General features: G+C 38.1%; 1 protein-coding gene across 1 annotated transcript; it reads right to left on the reverse strand.

Moving 5' to 3' along the window:
• Positions 1 to 617: 617 nt before the first annotated feature.
• Positions 618 to 25405, reverse strand: LOC139687790 (cytochrome P450 4C1-like). The gene is made up of 11 exons (XM_071585094.1): positions 25191 to 25405; positions 17287 to 17396; positions 17047 to 17137; positions 14330 to 14518; positions 11205 to 11283; positions 7573 to 7699; positions 6423 to 6480; positions 6026 to 6249; positions 4796 to 4961; positions 2923 to 3102; positions 618 to 2490 (listed from the first exon to the last, which is right to left on the reverse strand). Exons 1-11 carry the CDS (start codon positions 25375 to 25377, stop codon positions 2330 to 2332), a joined length of 1572 nt encoding a protein of 523 aa, XP_071441195.1. The 5' UTR covers positions 25378 to 25405; the 3' UTR covers positions 618 to 2329.
• Between the last annotated feature and the right edge of the window lie 346 nt (positions 25406 to 25751).

Consider the following 25751-nt stretch of genomic DNA (forward strand, 5'->3'; position numbering starts at 1 on the left):
GAAGAGTAGGACATGCTCCATTCTTGGAATATTGCTGGCCCCGGTGGTGTTATGGTATCGTCTCAGCCTGCGAACCCAAAGGTCATGGGTTCAACTTCTGCCTAGGTGAGTTTTTCTTCACTTAGGGCCTTGGTGTTTTTAATCCCCTTTGTTGTTGTTTGCAGGTTAAAAAATCCAATTAAAAAGCCATTAAATGGCTGTTTTTGGATGAATGATAAGTTAATTAATAGAAACACAGGAAAGGCTGGAATTTGGCAAAAAAAGTAGATAAAGAGCTGATTGAATCAATTAGATTTGTGTACTCTCAAGCTGTAGTTGACCAGTGCATTTATTTATATGATTGCTGAACACATTAAAGAACCAATGTGTAAGATTAAGACATATCAAGTGAACATAAATGATGAGTAAAGAGAATTAATGAAATCACAATAAATAAAAATGCATCAAAGCCAAATCTCAAAAAGGGTGACTTTGAATTCGAACTGGTAGAGCATGACTAATTTGGGGAGTATTTCAGGTGAACATGAGCATAATGCTTAGGGAATTAAGAAAAACTTCAACTTTTAACCCAATATTTATGTACTTTATTGTTCAAAATGATTTTAATACACAACTTACTGGATTGGACTATTTACATGGGCACAAAGGAAAAAAACAGGAGATAGGAAAATAAACACAGATAAAAGGAGATAATAAAACAATACAACTGATGCAGCTGATTGCCAAAGATTCACTTTGGAGGTTTTCATCAAAGAAATAACTCATCCACACTGTGGTACAACTTGCTTTGTAACAATTTACATACTTTTGTTTTAAAAGTAGTGGGAGAAGTAATCAGTTTTATTGATTTTGGCTTTTTTTTGTGAATTTACAAAGTAGAATGAATACTGGTTTGAACATAAGGTGTATATATAATGGAAAATGCTTGGAGATTCAGGAAGATATCATTTAGACTGCATTATGATTGGGCACAGATTTAGGAATAGTGGAATTGATTAACACAGTTTCCAAGGGGGAGATGTGGACTCAGATCATAGTTTAATACTAATGAAGTGCAACCTCAGATTCAAGGAGATGAAGTAAGGAAATCAGATAAGGAAATGGAATGTAGAGGTATTCACCAGGATGAAAAGAAAGGCATAATAAAAATGTTGGAGGGATATTTTCCCCAACCTGTACATGTCTCAGATTGGTCTCATGCTCAGGTGGGAGCGGTGGATAGATATCAGGATGGGCAGTGTTGGGAAGAGGAGTAAGGCAGTGGTGTCCATTATCACATGTGCTTTTCGACAGATGAGTGGAGGAAATGGTTAAAGAGGCATGGGAAGAATTGGAGATAGGACTGAAAGAAGGTGGGGAATTCATAAAATCAATTCGGTTTGCTTTTGATCAAGCTTTAGTTAGCCAGTCAGTCAAGGAGTTGCAATCATTGCTGAGTGCCTTAGGAAATCAGAGTGATTGGTATGGAATGAGAATAAATATAAACAAAATAGGGTTATGTAGTTTTTGAGGAAGAGGAAAACGAAGTTAAATATTAAGATAAGAGTCTGTGTTTGACTAGAGCCTGATACCTGTGATGGCTTATTTTCCAGAATTTGTATAAATTGTCATCTGTATTAATCTTGCTGATTAGTAATGTACAAACGAAAAATTAAGATATGAAGTCACATTTTATCAGGAGATTTCTATATACAATAAGGCTCCTGTAAACCATATTTCCGTACCTTAAGCCTTGAATAATTATCCTCTCCCACCAGGAGAAGTCAACACATATGTTAACACACAAAAAAATTGCATGTGTAATAAAGAATGTATAATATTAATTTCAATGAACAACTAAAAATATTATTTTGCAAAGGCAATTAGATAAACTATGATTCAATGATAATGGCATTAATAAGAATACTAAGAGAAAATAATCACTGCATATTTCATAAATATGTTACAGAAGAAAATTATTGATTGCCATGTGTGCAAAATTAGTAGACAATGCCAAATTGAAACTGGGGCTATAATGGAGACCTCATAGGATCAGTGATATGCCAATGTGGATGATGTATACCCTATTCTGTATCCCTCTGTTTAAATTATTTCTGAAAACAGTTCTCTGTAGGAGGGCACCAATGAGACTGTAACTAGTAACTAGCTAACACTGTATTCATAATTACCCTTGGAAATACCCTACATTTGAATGTATTTCTTTATTTTATTCATTTGGTAGAAATGGTACTGATGGAAATTAGTATGTGTGTGTTTTAATGTTTTACTATGCATAGTTAATGAATACATTACAAATTTATGGAGGGATAGAAAGTTTATGGAGGCATTTTCACATTCGTGGATGGAGACGTATCTTGATTCCATCTTCAGCACGAATTATGACATCGATCAGTACTTTTAAATCCTGAGGTTTATCTATTGACTCAATTCTGAAGTTCTTTAGAATGTGAGATAAAACTATTTTCTCTTCTATCATGGCGAATTTTTGGCCTGCAAATAAATATGAATTCACATTGATTTAGACAGACATATTACCTGAATAGTTATAATTTTTGCTAAATACTAATTTTTCAAGCCAATAACACATTTCAAACCTATAAAAAACCACAAAGTCAGTTATCAACCTGAAGATCAAGTCGGTAGATGATGGTAGAGTTCACCCAATACTTAGCCCAACTGTGTGTGAAATTAACATATCAGGGTAGGGGGGTCAGTCCCTTTCCCTGTGCCAGCTATGATTTCCCATGAAAATCTAGTACCTGAAAGATGACGCAGCTTGGGTGGAGCTGAGGATGCCCAGAGAGGTTTGCCTGGGAATCAAACCTGGTTCCTTTGGTCAGTAGTCCAATGCTCTACCCATTGACTACTGTATCCCCCTTTTATGCTATACATGTATCATAATAATTTCAAAAGTTAACCTACCAATGCAGTTTCTTGGTCCAGCGCTAAATGGAACATAGGCATAAGGTGGTCGTTTTTCACAAGCCTGAGGCAAGAAATTATCTGGGTTGAACTTTTCTGGTTGAGGAAATATTTCTGGATCACGATGCAAAAAGTATATGAGAACAAAAACTCCAGTGTTTGATGGTATAGTATATTCCCCTGTAAGTGTAAAACCTCTTTGTAAAAACAATCAACATCTCTGGATGTGGTGATTATTCCAAGTTGTTATAACTTCTTGAAACATTTTCCTATGTATGTATTTTTCTGTTGATTTACTGTTTCTTTTATTTGAATGCAATAGTTTTCTAAATTCATTGCATAAAATTATTGATGCAATGAATTGTTTCATTAATGCAAGATATCTATAAAAAAGAAATCAGTTTTTTTCTATGAACTTAATCCAAACAATGTATGAAGGTTTTATTGTAGTGCCAGGTGTTGGGTTGCCTTTTTTTAGGAGAGGCAAAGAAATGGGTCATTGTTCAACTTGTGTCCATCCAAAATCTATCCCAAATGGAAATATACCAGTAATAATAATCTAAACAAGATTAGTCTAATATTTGGGAGTATGGTGCAATTAACCATTGATCAAGGGTGGGTGAGTGGCAAACTGGTCCAGGACCACAATTGCACCACATTACTTTTGATTCAATTTTGATGCATATTTTGTTTATTTAACTGCATTTTGGGGAGGAAAGGCATTCTGCATGTGTTTATCCCTCTGAAGATAAGAGAAAGGGTCTTCAAAAGACACACGTGCAGTTGATTAGGGCACAGGAAACTCTCACTTTTCATTTATTAGTGTAAAACTGTTGAATGGTTTTTGATTTATTACTGAATTTTAAAACTAAAATATATTGTTTATTTCTGATGAAGGGAAGCAGTACCCATAACAAAATTGTTAGGTACTCAAAGAAGTAACTATGGTACTATTGACTTAGCTATGTTTGAGTGTAATTAATGTCTTTCAATGCAACAATTTCAGAGTGTAAAAATCATTCGCCTTGACTGGGATTCGAACCCAGATCCCTCAATATCCGGCGAGTGCTTTAGCCACTTAAGCTACCAAGGCGTCCTCCTAAACTCTGAAATTTCGGATCTGGGTTCGAATCCCAGTCAAGGCGAATGATTTTTACACTCTGGAATTGTTGCATTGAAATGCACATTAGCGGATGACTCAGTTAAAAGTTACCGTGACGGCATCTCCCACAGTTTCTTTGGAATTTGTAATTAATGTATTATGTTAATATAAAAAATTCACATTACCAGGTGTAATTTCCTGTATGCACTAATATTTTATCCTTGAGAATTTTTTTGAATTTATGTGTGATAATGGTCAGCGTCAGAGTGAAGACTCAGTTGTTCTCCATTAATCACCCACTAGTTCCCTGCTTTTGTCAAGAGGCAGGTGGCTGTGCCAAGTAATGAGCATGGCCATATTATGCACATGTAATTAAAAAGTTGGTACATTGTTTATAAAATGGCAATTTTTTGTTTTATGCTCAGTTTTGTATCTCAAAATCCTGTTGCCTTCACCTGGTTTTCTTAAGAACAGAGAGAAGCGAAGGCCCTTTGAGCAAGAAGCAAAATATGTAGGCCAAATAAAGGGAAATGTAAGACAGAAGAGCTCTCAAGTCTCAAGAGAGTTTGAATCAGAGAGGGAAGGATATAAGGCTGCCATCAGTAAATCTCTGAATAGAAATGCTGGTAATGTAGCATCACATTATTTACTTAACAATAAAATTAATAAAAGTGAAATATAATACCACTTAATATTAAAATGGTACTGACTAAATCAACAAACTTATCAACTAGATGGATATGAAAATATGTAGAAAATTATCATCCATACCCAAATTAAGGTCCTCCTTTAGTTTCCTGCCAATGAATGGGACACTTGGATACAATCTCAGGGACTCCTTAATGCACCTCTCTAATAATCGCAATTCTGAAACCTTCTCAGATGTAGCCACAAGATTACTTCCAAAAACCCTTTCAACTTCTTCAAAGACTTTCTCCTGGTCAATTGAACAAAATATTAATCAAATCAAGCACACAGATGCAAATATTGGATAACCATTAAACTTTGCAATTAGAAGATGTCATTAAAGTGAGTGGAACTTTCTGTATGTTTTTTGATCACATGATTAAGGTACCACTTTGAGGTCTGGAAGTTATTGTACACATTGATGACCATTGGGCTCAATGGAGTGTATTTTAAGCAATGAAATGGCTTAATAACTCAATTACATATGAGTATATAGAAAGTGAGATTTATTTATTGGAGAAAACTGTACAATGGGGTAGTTCAAGTGATAATATGGCAGAGTAAAATTTCAATAAATCCATAAATGAGTATGTTTCCCATTCAGGTAATTATTTAGATACATATACGAGTATAGTCAACTTAAAATTGGGTCCTGGAACATATTACAGTATCATGAGATCACTTCTTATCGGCCACCAAGTTTCAGTAATGCAACCATGTCTGATTATTAAGAATAATCAGCTAGCCAACTTTTTCCATTATTTTTGTTCATTTTAAAATAAATAATTTTAAAATTTGTAGCAATTAGTGGTAAATCTAGTATGTATGTACTTAGTTATGAAGGTTACAAGGTCTCAAGTATGATATGCTTTTGGCCTCAGGATGGTGTACAAAAATAGACTTTCTTCCCTTGACAGAAAACATATGCAAAATGGTGATGATTATCATATCGTATTTTTCACAAATTTTGCTCTTAACTGTATAATTTAATGCCTTATTTCATTAGTTCATATTTTATAATCAAGGCCTGTAATCTAAGCCCACCCAAAAAATCATGTAACCTTGCAGTATTTATGTGGATATAATTTCAGGGATGCTGTGAAAAGTATCATATAAGTTGTTTTTCATCTAGATCAGTTATATTGTATCAATGTGTATAGATGTGTATGTATGTTTCCTTAGAAAAGATTGAATACTTATGCATGCAAACTATTTTGATTATTTTTCCTAGGCTAGCTCCATTTTTGATATAGAAATATAGGAATATCATTTAATTAGTATGCATGGACCTCTTGAAGTTCATACACAAAATACCTGTATGTCTGGATGATGTCCGAGGAGGTAAAGGGTCCATGCTATGGCACTGGCAGTGGTGTCATGACCTTCAAACATGAATGTGCTCACTTCCTCTCTGATGTCTTCGTCACTCAAAATGGGTTTCTTTTCATAACCTTCAGGGTAAGCTGCCTCGATAAGAATGTCAAGGAAAGCTTTTCTCTTTGTATTAATTGCTCTTGCTTCGTGTGCTTTGCCATCTCCTTAAATTATAAGAAGATGTAAAATTCACATCATCCAACAGAAAAAATTAACTTATAAGATATTAACATAATTTTTATAGCATAAAAGAGATGGAGATGTTTTTAAGGCATCAATAAGTAAACTAATATCTTATTATTGATAGATAGATCGATGTAATGATCAACATCAGTACCATTATCCATAGAGGCTCTGAGTAACTTGGAGTACTCCTCTTTCCTTGTTTTAATAACCTGAAAGATATGAGGAATGTGTGAGATTTTATGGTATTTATGACAAATTAAAATTCATCTTGCCACTCATCAACTTGTTAACTCATCTTGGAAGTTTTGCTATGTAACAGAACATGCTAGTGGATATGCCTACTACCTTACATGACTGGTATGGTTGTGCATTATTTTATTTTTAATTCAAAAGTTGAACACTGTGAATACCATAATATAATGCATCCTTTGTTGGCAATTGCGATTTGCTTTTGGTTGATTTACATGTAGTATTATTCTGTTTTACGGATGGTGCCCTAACATCTCCAACCACATGACCTTGCAGCAGCTTGCGGAGTATTGCATGATTATGTCTGTAATATTTTCTCTATGTATCATGCAAACGGAAAGTGAACCATTTTCATTTTGCCATGGCTCATTTCTTGAACTGCCAAGAAACAATAGCTTACACAGCTAAGCTCGTTTTAATTCCTCTGTGTAATAGCAAAGACTTAAAAAATAAGTGCAATAATTGTTCAAACATTTCATTGTAAGATACAAAATTTTCCAAATGGATTGCGCCTAGAATAATAGATCAGGATCACAAATAAATATATTTTTGTGCCTGAGATCATTTAATGGGCGTAGCTTAATAGCCATTATTAATAGTTGAACCCCTGAAGAAGGTTTCAATTTTCAGTTTCTAGAATTAATACAGTTTATCCCATTTCATACACATTTATTTTCCCATTTGATTAAAGCAGACCTTGGGGTTCTCAATTACCTACAGTTATCAGAAAGGTCACTAGCATGGTGATAATAACAAATAAATAGTGTGGTGTTTATGTAAAATAAATATTCAGGTATTCCTCATGTATCATTTTGACCAGTTTTACGCTGACTTGAAACAAAAAATAAATTATATATATATATATATATATATATATATATATATATATATATATATATATATATATATATATATATGTATATATGTATATAGTGAAGTAAAAATAATCTCTAATCTTCATTACATTTGGAAATGTTACCATGTTGAGAAAATCTTCATGCACAAGCAATGCAGAATGACCAAACGTAAAAATCAGAGCGGATATAACAAACCTTGTCGGTGAAGTTGTGCATTATCTTGACACACTTGTTGAATTTCCTTCCAGTTGGGGATAAGTCGTGGATTATTTTTGGGTGTAGCCATGGCCTCACACACCGTCTTACAAATGATGACATTGCCCTTGAAAAATTAATCACTTCAAGTTATTGTGTAATGTTCATAATGTCTGATTCATTGATATATTCATTCACAGTGAAAACCGTTATGATTTTCACTGTGAATGAATTACCACATGTGACACATCCATTAAATTGTCTTAAGAGCAGGAGTATTCATGTAATCATAATGGATGTCCTCAGTGGAGGCATTAATGCAGCAGCCTTTCGGTGTTAATTTGAAGGAGGTTAGATGTTTTGGGCTAGTTAGACTTGTCTACTGCACTACATATTTGATTCATCTACAGAAGTGAGTAAACTTGTTCACAAATTAATCAAGTTACAGTAAAATAAACTTCAAGTATAATAGTATAATGTTCAAGCATTTCCACCGGTAGCGATGGATGACGCAACACTGTTGGTTAAACATTTTGATTTGGCATAATCTGAATCAGGAAATGGAAGTTTGAGGGAAAAAAGAACAAATGTAAATTCTAGTATTTTCACGATATTCTGAGAAATTAATATCTTTTTGCATGACATTAATAGGAGACATTTCTAAGCAAATACATTCGCAAAGAAAATATTCGTCACCCGCGACCATCTTCGGTGAGGATATTGTTGAAGACATGAGAGATGCTTAGGCTTCGATTAAGAGTTAAGGACTGATTCGGAAAATTTAATTAACTTAGGAGTTAACTGAACAAGAGAGTTTTCAGTAAACTCCAGGTCGTGCCTATGCGCCTTATCCTTCTAATCGGAATTTTTAGGCCTTTCATTTACACAACAATGCTCGCTGAGGATGGTTACATACTAGTATCTGAGAGTTGTATTTACAAATATATTGGCTTGGATGAATCTTCTATTGATAACAATATCAGCGAGCAGCTACCTGCATCAATCATTTATCCCCAATTTTTCTAGGAAGGGGGTTTGGAGATTTTTCCAGGGCGTTCCTCTTAAACTTCCCCTCCACCCCCACTAGCAGTGGCTACTCAGCCATTCAGGAAGCATTCCCCCTCGCTTTGCAACGTGACAGCGGATGATGCTTGGATCCTCCGATCATCGCGCTCAAATTGTCGCGAACGCAAAGAAAACAGAAACGTCACGCGTTGAGAGGTGATTGGGGAGGGGGCGCACTAAAGGGGGCTGGGCAGGCGCCAAGATGCGTCACTTCGAGTCACATTGTCTGGAGGGAGGGGGTCAAAAGCGGCCCGCGTTGGCGTCACGGGCTTCATGAATGATCCCGCAGCCGGCCCTCTAGATAAATCAAACCGGTAGTTATTTTGGGAGATAAGAAATTTCACGCGTCTTCACAAATGACCTTAATGTTCATAGGGAGAATTACTTCGTAAGAAAGACCCTTTGATACATCGGCCTCCCCGCTCAATTCATTCTCAATTACGCCCCAGAATTCCGCGGTTTTAGCTCTGAACCCGGGGGGAAGGGACGAAATTGCGCAGCGTAAGGACGGCCATGATGTCGAAATATAAAATTTAATAAAAGATAATCGCATAATATTGTGCGAAGTTTGGTAAAAATAGTTTTCATTCTAAAATTTCATATTTGTTCATGATAGATCGGTGAAGAGAAAGAATAGGAAAATATTTCCACGAGAGTTCTGCGCGCACTACAAACAATAGTGGTAACTAATGCGGGGGGTTTAAAATGAAATAAATCCTGTTAGAGGATAGACATGTCTCTTCCACATTTCCTAAGTCTACCTCTGCTGATGATGTTATTGCTGCAGATTCGAGGCACTGTTACCACGGAAACTTTCGACATTTCACTCATTTACTCACCGCTCTTTTCATGTGCCATTCATTTTCCGAAGAGAAATTGGATAGAGAAATGAATTTTATTAAGTAAAAGCCTATAGTGATGGTTATCAATCTAGTTTAATAGATTGTCTCACTGCTAAAAAAGAAAGGAAAACTGCGGTTGACCTGATTTGTCCTAGTGATTACACCCCATAAGAAAAAGAGTAATTGATGCTCAATCAGGTTTCTAAGCAATATCACAAATCGTATTGTTGATAGAATCACCAAAAAAGTATTCCGTTTGTCCTGTAAGGCCCGATAAAATTTTAGTAGGCTGTCTATTATGTGTAAACACGCTATGGACCCCGAGAAGCAAATGTACTGAGATGTTATGATTGTGAAGGGGTATATATCGCGTATAGACTACCAGAAATATTTATGTGGGTAAAAAAGAATATTTTAGTGTTTTTAAATAAAATTGTGAACTTAATAGAACATTTCCAAACAAGTGTGACTACGCCAGTGATTTCAATGTGAACATCTTAAATTTCACAATGCAACCAGCGTATGATTAACGCTCTAGAGAGTAATTAGAAATTTTTAACGAAGGATTGTCGACCCTGAAGTGGCTGTCGTCAACGAATACGTGTATCTCTGGTTTTCTCCCGTCCTCGGTGCACTTAAATAGTTGAGTCCCTCCTCTCTAATAATTTTCCTCCCCCCCCCCAAATTTATCCTCGCCTCCGTGTTGAGTATAAAATAGGGTTGCTTTTTCCTTGACCTCATCTTAAAATGATGATGCTAATGCATCGTAACCCCGGTCTTGTGACTTTGCATCTGTGGCTAGTAAAAGTTTTCCATCAATCAATGAATTAGTGTAAATCGAGTTAAAGAATAAACCGCAGTAGCCAGACGTCACCTTTGCTATTTGGACGAGCGTGACCCCGTTTTTGCCTTAACTGTCATATAATCGGTTTAATGTGATTATCCACTCCTAAATTAATTTTTTTAGAAACTTACAAGATATAATTGATTTAAATTGAAAAAAATTGGCCCTGAGGTGAGTTAAAATTTAATATAATAATAAATACTGTCAATCCTTGAATAGTATTCACAATCAACATCGCACTCACATAACTGTGAATTGATGTAATTAGCCATATGGCCCGTAGTCCAAAATACTCCACCTAATAAAGAGCAAGGTTTGCCTGTCTATTAAGTCATGAAGCTACTTTGCGTGATTCCTCTATGCTATTTATTTCATGAAAGGTTCAATCCATCCAATCCACCGTGCCATTTTCTTCTACCTCTGCCAGAGTCCATTATTATAATGTATTCTATTTGAAAACATTTGCATAATTTTTCCTGTATTAATCTGGACATCTTATAAGAATAGACAATTTTTTTAAGAATAATTTAGTTTGGGTTTTCCACTTGAGTGCGGGGATGAATGCCTTACTAAGCATAACGATACAATAAATATGGAAAAAATCTTCAAATGAAAGTATTCTAGCGGAAGCTTTTTTTAAAATAATAACTCCATTTCTTTGAAACAACTTATCATTTACGGAGTGTAAGATAGCGTTAAATGTTCAACCTTTTAAATTTTTCTGCGCACAAGGTGAGTTTTTGAAAGGTAGATTTGTCTTTATGAAAGAACCGATTGCTTTTAGTCACATTTATTTAAAAATATCTACCAGCGATATTGCGATTATCAAAGTCATTTATTTTGGATGATCTATGATTTAATTACAACTATGGCGTACTCACTCTTTGACTGCTTCCGTGTACGCTACATTTCTTTGTCTGATTTCGGACTGCAGATTCATTTTTGTCCCCATAGCGGTTTCTGTAAATGGATATATATATCGCTGATATGAATATGCGAAGATCCGAGAAATACTATTTTTATTTTCATTTGCATATGCATATAATGTATAAAAAATATATAATGTGTGTGTGTGTATATATATATATATATATATATATACATATACAAATATATATATATATATATATACAAAAAAATATATATATACACAAGCATACAGTATATATATATATATATATATATATATACTATATATATTTAGGAAGGATGGAGTAGACTAGAGGTAGCGTGTCTGCCTGTGGAGCCGAAGGTCGCTGGTTCTATCCTTGTGCTAAACTTTTTCAGCTTAGAAAAAGTTTGTTAATGGTATTTCGGAACGAGGGAAAGAGAAAAATAAACCCCTGAACCCATGGTGAAAGGCAGCAGTTTCACCATGTGGGTCGGCCAGGCATCAGCTGCCATAGCTGCGGGCGACAGTGAAGTTCACGGCCTCAGTACTGCGATGTGGAAAGCAACGGGAAGCCAGCACATTATTCTCCCTAGAATATTCAGCCTTGAATTAAAGTATAGTAGGATGGAGGTTACCGATAAACCAATCTTAGGTATGAAATACTGATTTCATGTATACGTATGTACACACGCACACACAGGTGCCCCGATTGGTTGCATAAATCAAGGAACGTTGTCACCACGCTCTTGTAAGGCCTCATTTAGAATACGCATGTAGCGTAGGGGATGCGAGTGAAAAGGCCTCATTCGGGAAATTGATAAGGTTCAACGCCGGGCAGCCCGTTTTGTTAAAAATTCATACGATAAAACGAAAAGCGTCACTGAAATGCTTCTGGGGTTGGGGTGGGAATCATTAGAAGAGAGACGATGCAATGCAAGATTGAAATTACAAAATAAATTCAGATCCGCATGTTTTAGCACCGAGGTCTCGCAAATTTTTCTGACTCCTACATACATTGGTCGCTTTGGCCGTGCATACAAAATTCGGGAAATAGATGCTAGAACTAGCAGACTCAAGGTCTCCTTCCCACGGACAATACGGGATAGCGACTGCAGGATTACAGATGGCAAAAATTCCACTTGCCACCGTCAACGTCTAGGGAATAATTAGCTCTACTCAATTGCATGCACTTTCGCTAAAACTATGAAAGAATAATATCTAGATTATTTAGAATCAAAAAGAAACATGAAAGGAATTGTAAATACGTTTTGATTATGAATATTAATGTATCATACAGTATGCTTAAATTACATGAGGCATTTAGGGGATAGCGGTGTTTATGCCATTTCGTTACGTTTTCTAAAGGGAGGTGTAGGAGGAAGAGGAGCGTGCAAGGAATCTTACCTAAGGTTTTTTATAGCATTATTTTAACCATTTTTCGTGAGGAAAAAGCTTTTATTATCGTTTATTACTGAATAACATCGTACAAATGCTCAGTGGAGCGACTGCCGATTCAGAATTATTTAACCACTTTTCAACCCGTTAAAAGAGTTTCGATATATTTGTTTAATTCCACTTCATGTATTATAATATCAATTAAATAAAAAAACAAGTCATTCGTAGTGACTGCTCATTGTATGTAGTGTAATAGAGTGTAATATTTTCAGTGCAAATCTAATTTAAGTGATGAAGAGAGATATCCGCGATGTAAAACGCTTTCGTCAAACCTATGCGAGCCTTCTTTTGGTGGGAAAAGTTGCTTATTTAATGATGGCGTACATAACTGAGATAAAGAAGGGTTAAAATATTACGAATCATTATAAATGGGGGTAATAAAATTCAAAAACGACCATGCGTAATTTGAGGAGAGCCCCTCAGTGGTCATCCCTTCAACTTGTTCAGTGGCCATAAATTCAATCTAAGAAGTCTCTGGATTACATTTAAATTACTGAGTAACCTTGTGTTGGATCGAGCATTCAACATGACCATAACCAGTTGTAAAATAATATTTACTGACTCATGAATTAGGCAAAGAAAGATTTTACCAAATTCTCAACTTCTGCTGTTGGTGGTAAAGATTTTAATCATTTCCAGTGTGAATACCATCGTTGGAAAAAATACTGGTAAAACAAATCTCCATCTCATGTTTTCGCGGGTAGAAATGAAGGATTTATCGGAACGAACCAGGACCATGAAATATTTTTTATTAAAGCGTAAATGGTTAGCAGTTTTTTATACGAGGGTCATCCGGAAAGTAGTACCCGTTCGTGAAATAAAGACACAAAAGTAAATATTAACAAACATAAAAAATTTTATTTGAAAGAGGATACTTTAAACTACTTCTCAACATAATCTCCAAGCAAATTAAGGCATTTGTCATAACGTGTGACAAGTTTCTGTATTCCTGCTGCATAGTCCTTCGCCGCCAGCTCATTGAGATACGCGAGGGACCCATCTTGCACAAATTTTTGCATAATGCAGATGGTGTTTAACAATTTCATGAACAATTGTTCGAGAAACATTGGGAAAATGCTCACAGATGTCATCAATTGTGACGCGCCGATCGTTCCTCACGAATTCGTCAACTGAGCTCACCAGTTGGTCTGTAATGACAGACGGTCTCTCCGAACGCTCATCGTCGTGTGTGTTCCCCCTCCCCATGAAGTTGCGACACCACCGCCGAACAGACGACTCGTCCATTACATTGTCTCCATACACCTCCTTTAATTGGCGATGAATATCACATGGGCGAACGTTTCTTGCATTGAGGAATTTAATCACTGCCCTCACTTCACAACTGGCGGCGTTCTCAATTTTTTTAAACATTGTAAACAATCACAGAAACAACACAGGCAATGCTAGCGTCACGCAACTTGGCTCAGAGAAGGCAGACAAGCCACTGAAGCTATCTGACCTCGTCCAGCGGCTACTCGCGTCGTCAGCACTTCATGCGGCACGAACGGGTACTACTTTCCGGATGACCCTCGTATTTTACAATAATTATAGTTAGGCATCATTTGGGTATTTTTTAAATTAATGGGTCAAAAAAACGAAAATTTCAACGAGAGCGAATCGAGTCCAAACGAGGACTTATTCCGGGGGAATTGCACGTACCACATATTATGTCAAGGCTGCACTGCCATATGAGAGGAGCGATGTCAAATGCCTGTGACGCTTTGCCCTTGGATTCCAGTATTTCAATCAGTTGAGCACTCTTTTCGGTTATCACGTCGTGCGTGCTGTCCAGGACAGCGCGATGGAATCCTGGCGTAAGCAGCTTCCTCCTCGAGTGCCACTTGTCTCCTGTTTCGATCACAAACGTTTGATCAGTCATAAGCAGGGCTCTCATGTATCTGTAATCGATGCCCACATCTGTTACTCACAATAAAATGTCAGGGCTCACAGATATTTTCAGAAATTGTGCTTCCATGATGGGTTTAAGAGAGCGACACCAGCTCGGAAGTCAGCAGACGGTGTTCCATTTACGAGGGTAGGAGGAGAACTAATGCACACATGCTTGTAGACCACAAACAAAATTACCTTCAGAAGCACTCCTGGTGGTACGTGGAAGTAACATTCCCCCTCAATACGCATGCGCAGGTTTGAGGGTCGTTACATTCATCCAGTGTATTTTGAGAAGCGGAAGTATTGAGACGTGTTCTAGTGCTATGTCAACGCGTGTTAAAGAGTATGCTGTTATCGAATTTTTGCCTTCACCTCATCATCCGAGGTGTAATGATTACCCTTGAGGTGTCTCTTGAGTTGAGGAAAAAAATAAAAATCGCAAGGCGCAAGATCGGGAGATATAAGGAAAGTTTTGTTTGTTCTCGTCTGTGAGACGGCGTGGTTCCCATCGTGCACAGATTTTACGTCATCCCAATTAGATCAATAATGAAGCCGACGCATTCCTTGGATATTCCAATATGGTTTGCGATATGCTTTTGAGTGATTCGCCGGTCATTTTGAAAAAATCTTTGACGAGTATACAATGTTTATCGTCTGTGGCAGTGATCGGACGTCCGCTACGTGCTTCATCAACAATTATGGCTTTTCCAGGCTCGCAACCACGAAATTCTACTACCCATCGATTTACAGTAAACCTATCAACAGCATCGTCACCATAAACAGCCTTTAAATGACGATGAATCTAAGTAAGAGTCACTTTTTCAGCAATTAAAAATTCGATAACATCACGCTGTTCAACTCGCGTTGACATAGCACTAGAACACGTCTCCATACTTCCACTTCTCAAAATACACTGGATGAATGTAACGACCTCAAACCTGCGTAAGGGTGTTGAGGGGGAATGTTACTTCCATATGCCACAAGGAGTGCTTCTGAAGGTCATTTTGTTAGTGGTCTACAAGCATGTGTGCATTAGTTTTCAGCCTGCCCTCGGATATTTGTATTCGTTCATCACGCAATTTAAAATGTGTTTGCAGCATGCTAACTCACGGTAATGACATTATTTTCCAATCTGTTGACCAGTATTTGAAGAGAAATGATAGATTTGGAAACATAATGGGAATTTGCGATACAGATTATCGATGAAGATTAAACGGAGGTTCTGTATTTATCATCTAGAGACGAGAACAGAATCGGGAGATGCAGCACTTAACTTAACGGGATTGCTATTTGTTGATGATAATTCCAATATTCACAACATTTTCTAGAGTTTTTATTTTATTGTATAAGAAAATCACTTCTTTATTGAATTCATGTCATTTTACTCATAAAATACACTCAAATTCATCTATCTTAGCAAAATTCCAAATACACAAGGTTTTTATATACGAAGTATCGGTAATAATATTTTCATGATGGTTGCGTGAAGTGCTTAATTCAGACCGTCGGTTAAGTGTGCCAAATATAGCAGACCGTATTCGCATTGATAAGATGACAGTGCTCACAATTTTCACTGAAAACTTGACGATGCGAAAGATCTGCGCTAAACACGTTCCGAAGGTCTTGACGGACGACCAGAGTCGAGTGTCTGGTTGCGAAGACCTGCAACGGCATCGCGACAATTATTCAACTCCCTTACAATCCAGACTTTGCATCAGCAGACTATTTCCTATTCCCAAAAGTGAAATCCTCCCTCAAAGGACACCACCATGTCAAGGGCCATCAAAGAAGCTTGCACCCTTAAAGACCTTCCGGAATCCGCCAACCAGGGAGCCTTCGGGTCTGTGAAAAACCGCTCTAGAAAAAGGGTGTCGACGCTCAAGGGATGTACTTTGAAGAATTTTGAAGCATTGCAGGAATATTTTAAATAAATCTATTTTTCCGAAACTTTTCCCGATACTTTTTATACAAACCATACATACTATGTTGTACTTGATTCAGAAGTTTATGAACATGGAGATTTTTTTGAGCATAAAATACTCGTAGTTAGCAGGTAACTTTAGGAGGCATACTATGTATGTCTGCTAAGACTGTGGGTGTCATTATCATTTCAAGTAAAGATTAGGTCGAGCGTAAATTAAGGAGATTAGTAAAGTTTCAGGAAAACCGGTGTGCGCATAAATGGCAAATTTCGTATTTAGGGCGTGGTAGCTTAATGGGTAGATTGTTTGGTCACTGACTGGACATCACGAGCTTCACCAAAGCTGTTTGATTTTTCGGATATCAGATTTTCCTGGGAAACCACATGCGGCATAAAGGAAGGGACTGGCCCACTTGCCGTGATGTGTTATTGTTGCGTGCATTTCACGCGCCGTTGGGATTTGGGTACCATGTGAGCCCCACCCTCACCTATCAAAATCAGCCTTCGGGATAATTAGTTCGATTTTTCATTTTTATGATTAATGTGTACCATCTATGAAATTTACCTGTGCTCGTTAGTAGTCCTGTCCCCAGCCACGGTTGCAGGAACTCGTAAAACATATACTTTTCAATGTGAACGCTGTTGTTAAAAATTTTCTGAGGGCGAAGAAAAAGTAATAAAGGAATGTGATGTGGAAAAATGAGAATATTAGTATTTTTTTAAATTGAGAGTCAGATTTTGTTTGATGTTGTCTTTCAAAAGGAAATCAATGAACTAGGATCTGGAAAGTGTTCTGCAACATTACCTCGGCATATTTCCATGATGACGTGTGCACTGTGCAGAGAAAAGGTCCATTCCAAAGACGGAAGAGTGGATGATGTGCTTTCGTAATTCTTTCAATTTCATTCAGGTATTCTGAAAAATTAAAAATCTCTTAATTCATCGCCATATGTGCACGTGAGAGGTTCTTGAAAAAGGTGGGTGATGTATACCTGACAAGTTGCGTCTTACATTCCGTCTCATCCAATCGCAACATCCTGCTTTAGAATAATCATATTTATGAAAAACAGCGTATTTGATAGGAAAGTAATCCAAAATTGCTCTGTCTAGTGGAAAAACTAAATTATATCTTAAATCAATGTGATTTATTGAATTTAACTGATACGTTATAATTCTCTGACCACATATATCTTATCAAGTCCTCCGCAGATAGAGATGTTAATTACAACTCAGGAGGCATACTATTACTTTCATGTGACTTTTTAATTTTATTCCTGCATATGCATATTTTTTAAGTGGTATAAAGTGGAAATAGAGCAATTAAAGCTAACCTGCCGTGATTTTCGGATTCTTGCCGTAACATTATTCCATGTTTTTGGCATCGACATCACTTCGGAGTAGTTCGAGGAACCTCAAAACCTTCCGCCAAGTATAAAAAAAACCAGAAACACAGTAGTCAACCCGAAGGTCGGTTTGGAAGGTGATGGCAGAGTTCACCCAGTACTAAGCCCTATACGGCGTGTGAAATTCACACATCAGGTAGGGGACCAGTTCCTTTCCCTGTGTCGGTAATGGTTTCCCAGGGAGATATGTATGTCGAATTCTCTAAGATTTAAACAATAATTGTTTTTATTTTATGAAAAATTTACATCATAAGCGCCAGTCGTTTTTTTCTTCTATATTATGCCTACATGATTGTGGTTACTTTACAAAGGAATGGGGTTATTGAAGAGCTATGAGGGTAACACCAAAAGTAAGATCTTCGATTTTTTAGAAATAGGAAAAATCGTATCCTTTGAATAATTAATTAGAAGATTTAAAATTTCTAATTTTCCTACATAATTATTATTTCGGATGATGTATATTTGTAAGAGCTGAGGCAGTTTTGTAAGCTCATCTCATACCAGCTTGCCGCCATGTCATTGAGGAAGCTTTTGGACCTAATTTTTTACTTCGCATTTCCATTAAAAGACAAAATATATATATATATATATATATATAATATAACACAAATAGAAAAGAATAGACACATTTAAAAGAACACTCACACGGTAAATTGTTCGAGCTTTCGGCCCTCTCAGAGGCCTTCTTCAAGAGAGACTGAAAATATGCTATTGCAGAGGAGAGGGGAAAGAGCTATGGGCGTGGAGGGGAGGTGTGGAGGGAATGCTGGGAGGGAAATTAAATATGGCGGTTTAGGGTGGGAATTTTAAAGGAACGGAAGGATAGTATGTAGGCGGATTCACGAGTTCTCACCTCTATGTTGGTGGCTGAATCGGGTAGGGATTCTAGGATGCTTAGAGAAAAACACTGGTCGAATGAAAGGTTGTGGGAATTGGCGTGTGAAGGGATAGGAAGAGAAGAGAGTGAGGCAGAATTGCAGGAGTACCGGTGATTATTCATTCGGATGGATAAGGGGGTAATGAATTCACCTATGTAAAAGGAAGTGCAATGCTTGCATGATAAAAGATAAATAATATTTTTTGAGAGGCAATTAGCGTGGGAACGAGGTGAGGGGGCTATGAGGGGATGTAGGGAGAGGGGAGTAGGCATAATAAGAGGACAGGTTTTACATCGGGGGCGGTTGCAAGTTGGGGAAATATTGGGGAATTTGTCACGGGGGGGCGCCAAAGGGTTGGTGGATCTCAGAAGGTTTTTGAGATTGGCGGGTCGTCTGTATGCGATAGATGGGCATTGGGGTAGTAAGGATGAGGTCGCGTCATTGTCATGTAAAATTGGAAACAGTTCTTTAAGGAGGGTTTTCAGTCTGTGTGATCCGGGGTAATAGGTGGTGCAAAGGTTGAGTCCTGCGTCAGATGTGGGCTTGTTATTGTGTGGTGTGTTTGGTCGGGTGGAACGGTGGATTTTATTTCGTAGTAACTTTTCTGGGTAACCGCGTTTGAGGAGTGCAAGGTATAGATTGGCAAGGTATTTGTTCAGAGTGGCTGTGGTGTTGCAAATTCGGTGTCCGCGGATAGAGAGAGAGTTAGGAATCGAGCGTTTCGTGTGTTGAGGATGACAGCTTGTGTGGTGTAGGTATTGCTGATGGTAAGTGGCTTTAATGTGTACTGAAGTAGTGAATTTGTTGTTTTGAAGTGAGATGTCTGTGTCAAGAAAGGTGATGGTGGAGTCTGAAATGGAAGAGGTGAATTTAACAGTGAAAGATGAATTTAAGGCGGATAAGAAATTGTTGAGAGAATCAGAGCCATGTGTCCAGAGAATAAAAATATCGTCTATGTAGCGGACCCAGAAAAGAGGTTGAAGGGGTTGCTGTGACAGGAAAGTCTCTTCGAGATGGCCCATGAAGAGATTGGCGTATGATGGTGCCATCCTCGTTCCCATCGCTGTACCTTTTGTCTGTAGGTAAAAACAATTTTGGAAAGTGAATGCATTTTTAGTTAGGACGAAAGTGGCAAGATTGAGGAGAAATTCCGTTGAGGGGCGCTGGGGTAGGGGGCGTAGAGAGAGATAATGCCGGAGGGAGGATAAACCTTCTGCATGGGGAATAGAAGTGTAAAGTGAGGTAACGTCGATGGTGGCCATAAGTAGGTTGGGTGTGGAGGGAATAGAGACGGAATTTAGACGGTCGAGGAAGTGGTACGTGTCTTTCGTGAAGGAGGGCAAGGAGAGTACAAGTGGTTGTAGGTGGTGGTCAAGGAATGCGGAGATTCTTTCGGTGGGAGAATTGTAACTGGAAACTATAGGACGACAGGGGATGTTGGGTTTGTGTATTTTTGGGAGGAGATAAAACTGGGGTGTTCTGGGGTTTGGGGGCGAAAGTAGGGATATGTCTTGGGAGGTGAGGCCTTCTTCTGGTCCGGAGTGGAGGAGAAAAGACCGAATTTCGGTTTGGAAAGTTTGTGTTGGGTTTTTGGTTAGAGTGGTATAGGTGGATGTATCGTTCAGGTGAGCGAGGGCTTTGGAAATATAATCATTGGTGTTTAGAATTACAACAGAGGAGCCTTTATCGGCGGAGGTAACAACGATGTTAGGATTGGACTGTAGGGTTTTTAGGGCATGACGTTCGTTCATGGAGAGGTTATTTTTCGGTCTGAGATGTTTTCTGAAGGATTGATTGGAAACTTTTTCGATAAGGAGACGTATAAAAATTTCGACAGGATGGTTACTAGGAAGGGGTTTTGGCTCATGAGTTGAAGCCGGGCGGAATTTGTCAAGTGCGGGATTGGTTTTTAAGTTACTGAAAGGTTTACTTTGTGATTTCCAGAAGGCGCGCCATCGAAGGTTTCGGCAGAAATTGAGGGTATCAGTGAGTATGTTTATGTGGTTTATTTTTGGTGTAGGGGAGAAGGATAGGCCTTTACAAAGAACGGATATTTCATTGTCTGAAAGGCTGGTGTTTGAAAGGTTTACAATGTCATGGGCATTGTCGGAGGGAGGGGGGGTGTTGGGATTGTTCGGTGGTGGCTGGCGTTTTGGAAAAACCGGAGGGCCTTTGGGAGGAGGGGGAAGGTTGTAAATGCTGCGGAGGTCAGGCTTATATTGAAAGAGTGGGGGTGGTTGAGGAGGAGGTGGCGGGAAAGGGTGAGAGTGTGGAATTTTGAGACCAACTCGGAAGTAGGAAATGCACAAGTTGGACAGCTTTTTAAGGAGAGTTTGACGTTTTTGTTGGAGGGAACGTAGGGCAGACGAAAGTATGGCGTTGAGTTGTGGAATTAGGTGAGGAGAAGCCAACGAGATTATTTTTAAGAGGGAAAAAAGGTTTGATTTGTGTTGTTCACGAATGCATTGGTATTGCATAAGGATAAGGTGGGTGTATTCTAAAGATTTTTGGTAAGAAAATGCATTAAGTTTGGGGTGGATATCGGGAAGAGTAGCAGATAGTGGTAGGGAAATGACTAGACCGTTCAGAACGATTCCTAAGGACAGGCAGGAGGTGAGAAACTCGGTGTGGCTTGTGTATTTTGCGAGCTTATAGGCGTGACGGCGAAAATTTCGGATCCAAAACGGAATGGGATAAGAGTGGTCCATGTTTAGGCGATTGAGAAGGTTGTGGAAAAGTCCCTTCACACGCCAATTCCCACAACCTTTCATTCGACCAGTGTTTTGCTCTAAGCATCCTAGAATCCCTACCCGATTCAGCCACCAACATAGAGGTGAGAACTCGTGAATCCGCCTACATACTATCCTTCCGTTCCTTTAAAATTCCCACCCTAAACCGCCATATTTAATTTCCCTCCCAGCATTCCCTCCACACCTCCCCTCCACGCCCATAGCTCTTTCCCCTCTCCTCTGCAATAGCATATTTTCAGTCTCTCTTGAAGAAGGCCTCTGAGAGGGCCGAAAGCTCGAACAATTTACCGTGTGAGTGTTCTTTTAAATGTGTCTATTCTTTTCTATTTGTGTTATATTGTGTCAGCCCATTATTGTGCCGCTCGTGTGAGTTTTTCCGTACAATCGTATATATATATATATATATATATATATATATATATATATATATATATATATATATATATATATATATATATATATATATATATATACACACATATAAAAGATGTATCTTTATCGTACACCCATTGTGAAACACGGGACGTAGTTTCCGGGCAGGTATGGTATTCTCATGGTAATAAAAACTTTGAATTCAATCACTGGGTACAATGTGATTCAGTACCGTAATTAGTTGGGACCAGTTTGTGCTACCATACTCTGCTGCTCTTGACTCTCCATTCCCCATGCGTCCTCGACTGATACACCTAATCGCCCTTTTAGAGTCCGAATGGGGAGCACGCGGGAGGGATTTCAAGTGATCCACTGACGCAGCACGATCGCAAGAGCTGACCGACTTGAGAGGCGCGCGAGAAACAGGGGAATAGGGAATGGCTGTCTGTACTGGTGCAAAGATGCACCAGTTTCTTCCGCAGAATACTGTATAGAAAAATTCAGCTTCAAAAGAGTCAATAGGGATTGAACAGCGATATCAATGAAAGGGTCGCCGATTTTAGAAACAGGAAAAGTAAACTCGCGTTAGTATTTGTAAGAAAACGAGTTTGCCTTTGTGACACGATGCTTGTGGTTATGGCATAATTTACGGGTGCATATAGGGGGCCGCGGTAGTCCAGGGGGTAGAGCGCTGGACTATTGACCGGGGGGTCCCGGGTTCGATTCCCGGGCACCTGCAGCTCCACCCAAGTATTGTGATTTTTCGGGTACCAGATCTTCCTGGGAAAACATAAGCGGCACAGGGAAAGGAACTGGCCCCCCTACCCTGATGTGTGAGTTCAACACGCCGTCGGGCTTGGTCCCGGGTGAACTCTACCGTCACCTACAAAACCGACCTTCGGGTTAATTACTACGTTAACGGTTTTTAAAATATATTTTAGGATTTTTTTGCGTTGAGGGGAGTCCGGATAAGCACGTCGGATGAAAGAGGCATGAAGTCTTGAAAGGCATGTTCAGGGAATCAGGGTGGTTGCAGGGACACGGTGACCTCGGATAGAGAGAGCCGAATTGATTTTTAGTGTGGAGAGAATAACAACTATTGAAATGAAGATATATTTGTTTGTTTTTTGGGTTTGTTGTGGCCAAATTAAGGGTTTCAGTAGTTGGTGGGGGAGAAAATTTAGTTCAAAGAGGTCAAGGTAGAGATTAACAAAAGGGCTGAACTTACTTCTCATGACATAACCGATGATTTGTAGTAGCAGCTATTATTGAAAGTAGAAGAATAATATGTGACAATGAATTTCGTAAGTTGTAAAAGGAAATCTGTGCTAGGCACCTGTGGAGTGGGGCGGGCGTTGGGAAAGGAATGCATTTAATGTGATTGGAAACATCGTACGAAAATTAAATGTCAAAGGAAAAGAAAATGGGGGAGAACGGATTAAGATTCGGAACTTAGAATTCAAGGGAAACTAATAAAGGGAGAATAAGCTGAAAACCCCCGAGGAGAGATTAAAAGAAAATGAGAATTTGTTATTACGAGTAACAAGCGAAGTAAGATAAGAAGGAAGTTATGAAAATACGTGTATCTTATTTTCCTTAGAGGCAGCAATGGGCGGAAGAATGCTATTGCACTTCGCAATGCACTTATTATTGCACTTCGAATTGCACATATTGCAATCGGAAAATAAAGATTAGCATAGATAACGCAGCAGGGGTTGATGAAATATCAAAATCATCTCTATTGATTCAAGTGTACATGCTCACGAATGACCTTCAATTTGAAGAGGTGCACGGAAGGCAATGGATGCTGAATACAGTGACGGAAGATTGAAATGCGAGCGTCGGAGGAGAAAAAGTTAGTTATTTGGGAGGAATATGGTTTAATGGGAATAGGGCAACAGAGGCAGCTCAAGTTGACCGAGCTTTCTGTGGAAAAGGGTTTAATAGCTATTAATACCTAGCGTAAAATAATAAAATTGTGATTTTCCGCAGTTCCTTCCTCAATTTAGACCCTGGCACTATTATGTTTATTAATCATTGTTTTAAGGCTCATAAAATGAGCGTATACAAAATATACAAGTCCATTGGAAACCCATGAAAGAGATGATTTGTAATGATTAAAGTGTAGTAAAACAATGAAGCAACTTGAAAGAACGAGTTCATTGCACCTTTGTCACTTTTGAACGTCATCAGTCAAACTTGAAAATGTGAAAATAAGGAAGGAGGCTGAAGTGAAGAGCGAGGACCGAGAAAATGGATTTGAAGGGAATAAATGTCAGAATAAAGTGAAGCCACCAAAATCAATAAATGGTAAGGAAGCTAACTGATTGTAAGCAAGCAGCGCAAACTAATTACGAGCAAAGTACAGCACAAAGAAGAGGGAAGAGAGTAAAGGAGCAATGAAAAACTCGAGATTTGATGGTTACGACGGAAGAAAGAAAAAAAGTTCAGAAGGCAAAGCGCGGAATAGTTGAGGAAGAACTTAAAGAAGATAGATTTCGGTCATAAATGAATGTACAATACCGTTATATTAGTACGATATCATTTTGAATGGAAAGACGAGAGAAATGCATTTAAGGACAATAACGACAAAAGGAAAGATTATCAAAGGTCGAGAAGGAGATAATACAGGGATGGAAGAGTTATATTCATCAAGCGAGAAACCTAGAGGATGAGAACGCTATAAGATATCTCATGAAATAAAAGGTGATAAAAGGGAATGAATGAGAAGGTGATAAGCTGATAGAATAAGAGAATGAGTGCATTGTTTTTACTAAGCTGACTGTTCCATGTCATCATAAAGAACTTGGTATTACGTGAAGCTAATTTATCAATTCCAATAGCCAAATGCTGAGCCGTCACCAAAGGTATGTGCTCGTAGCCGCGGAATAATTAGTTTACGCATCAGTCTCGAAATTAATTCACTAAATTAACAAAATTCTGATTTGATGAATCACTGCACAGAAAATCAACGAGGTATATGAAAAAATCCTATTTCGCAAATTTAAAATTGACGATGATTTGGGAATATTTAAAAGTAGAAAAATATTTTCACTGTGCCGTATCAACTGACTTCAATTTCATTATGAGTTAAGCACACCTGTTGTTGAGTAAAATTAAAGCACTTAGAAATCAACACAAATTCTTCGAAATTTCCTTACTCAGGGAGAGTTTTTATGTGTTTAAACATTATAATTAAAAAAATTAGCTCAAGTGAAAATGCCAAAATATTGATGAATTTTAACCAAAGGTAAACCCTTCCATTTGAGCACAAATTAAGGAATCACCTTCAAAAAGCGTACTTACGATTTTGGGGACGAATGATAAAATCAAGAGCATTGCCTAATATCGGAAAGGTGTCTGGACCAGGAACATTTTTCATTGCACTTGACATCCTTAAATGGCCTAGGAGCCATTTTTTCGCTTGCTTCAACACAAGAGCAGTCACTAGTATGGATATACATAAGACAAAGAATGATTGAACAGATTCCATTTGGAATAATGCTCGCTCCTCTCCTGATATCCTGTCTTGCGGCTAAAAATCAACTGCAAGAGTATCCTAAGACGCATGTTAATGCTCTCTTCTAATCAGTAATGTGATAAGAGGCCTGCGCACATTGCTGCATTCCTTCGACTCTTAACCTCATTTGCGACTAACCTCGAGCTGTCAAGAGCTGAACTTTTACCAGTTACGAAAAATATACTTTCCACATCTCCATCTTTGACTTTGTTGAACCCGGTGCATATAACGTTTGCGTTATACATGTCCATACACCATTAATCCAGTTTTTTGCAATAATAATTCCCTCTGTTTCGCAAGAAAACTCATGCCCTGTACCTTTCCAAAAGTCTAAGTATATTCTACTC

Source organism: Hetaerina americana, unplaced genomic scaffold (assembly GCF_022747635.1).
Source record: "Hetaerina americana unplaced genomic scaffold, ioHetAmer1.1.p SCAF_2, whole genome shotgun sequence".
NCBI classification, from domain to species: Eukaryota; Metazoa; Arthropoda; class Insecta; order Odonata; family Calopterygidae; genus Hetaerina; species Hetaerina americana.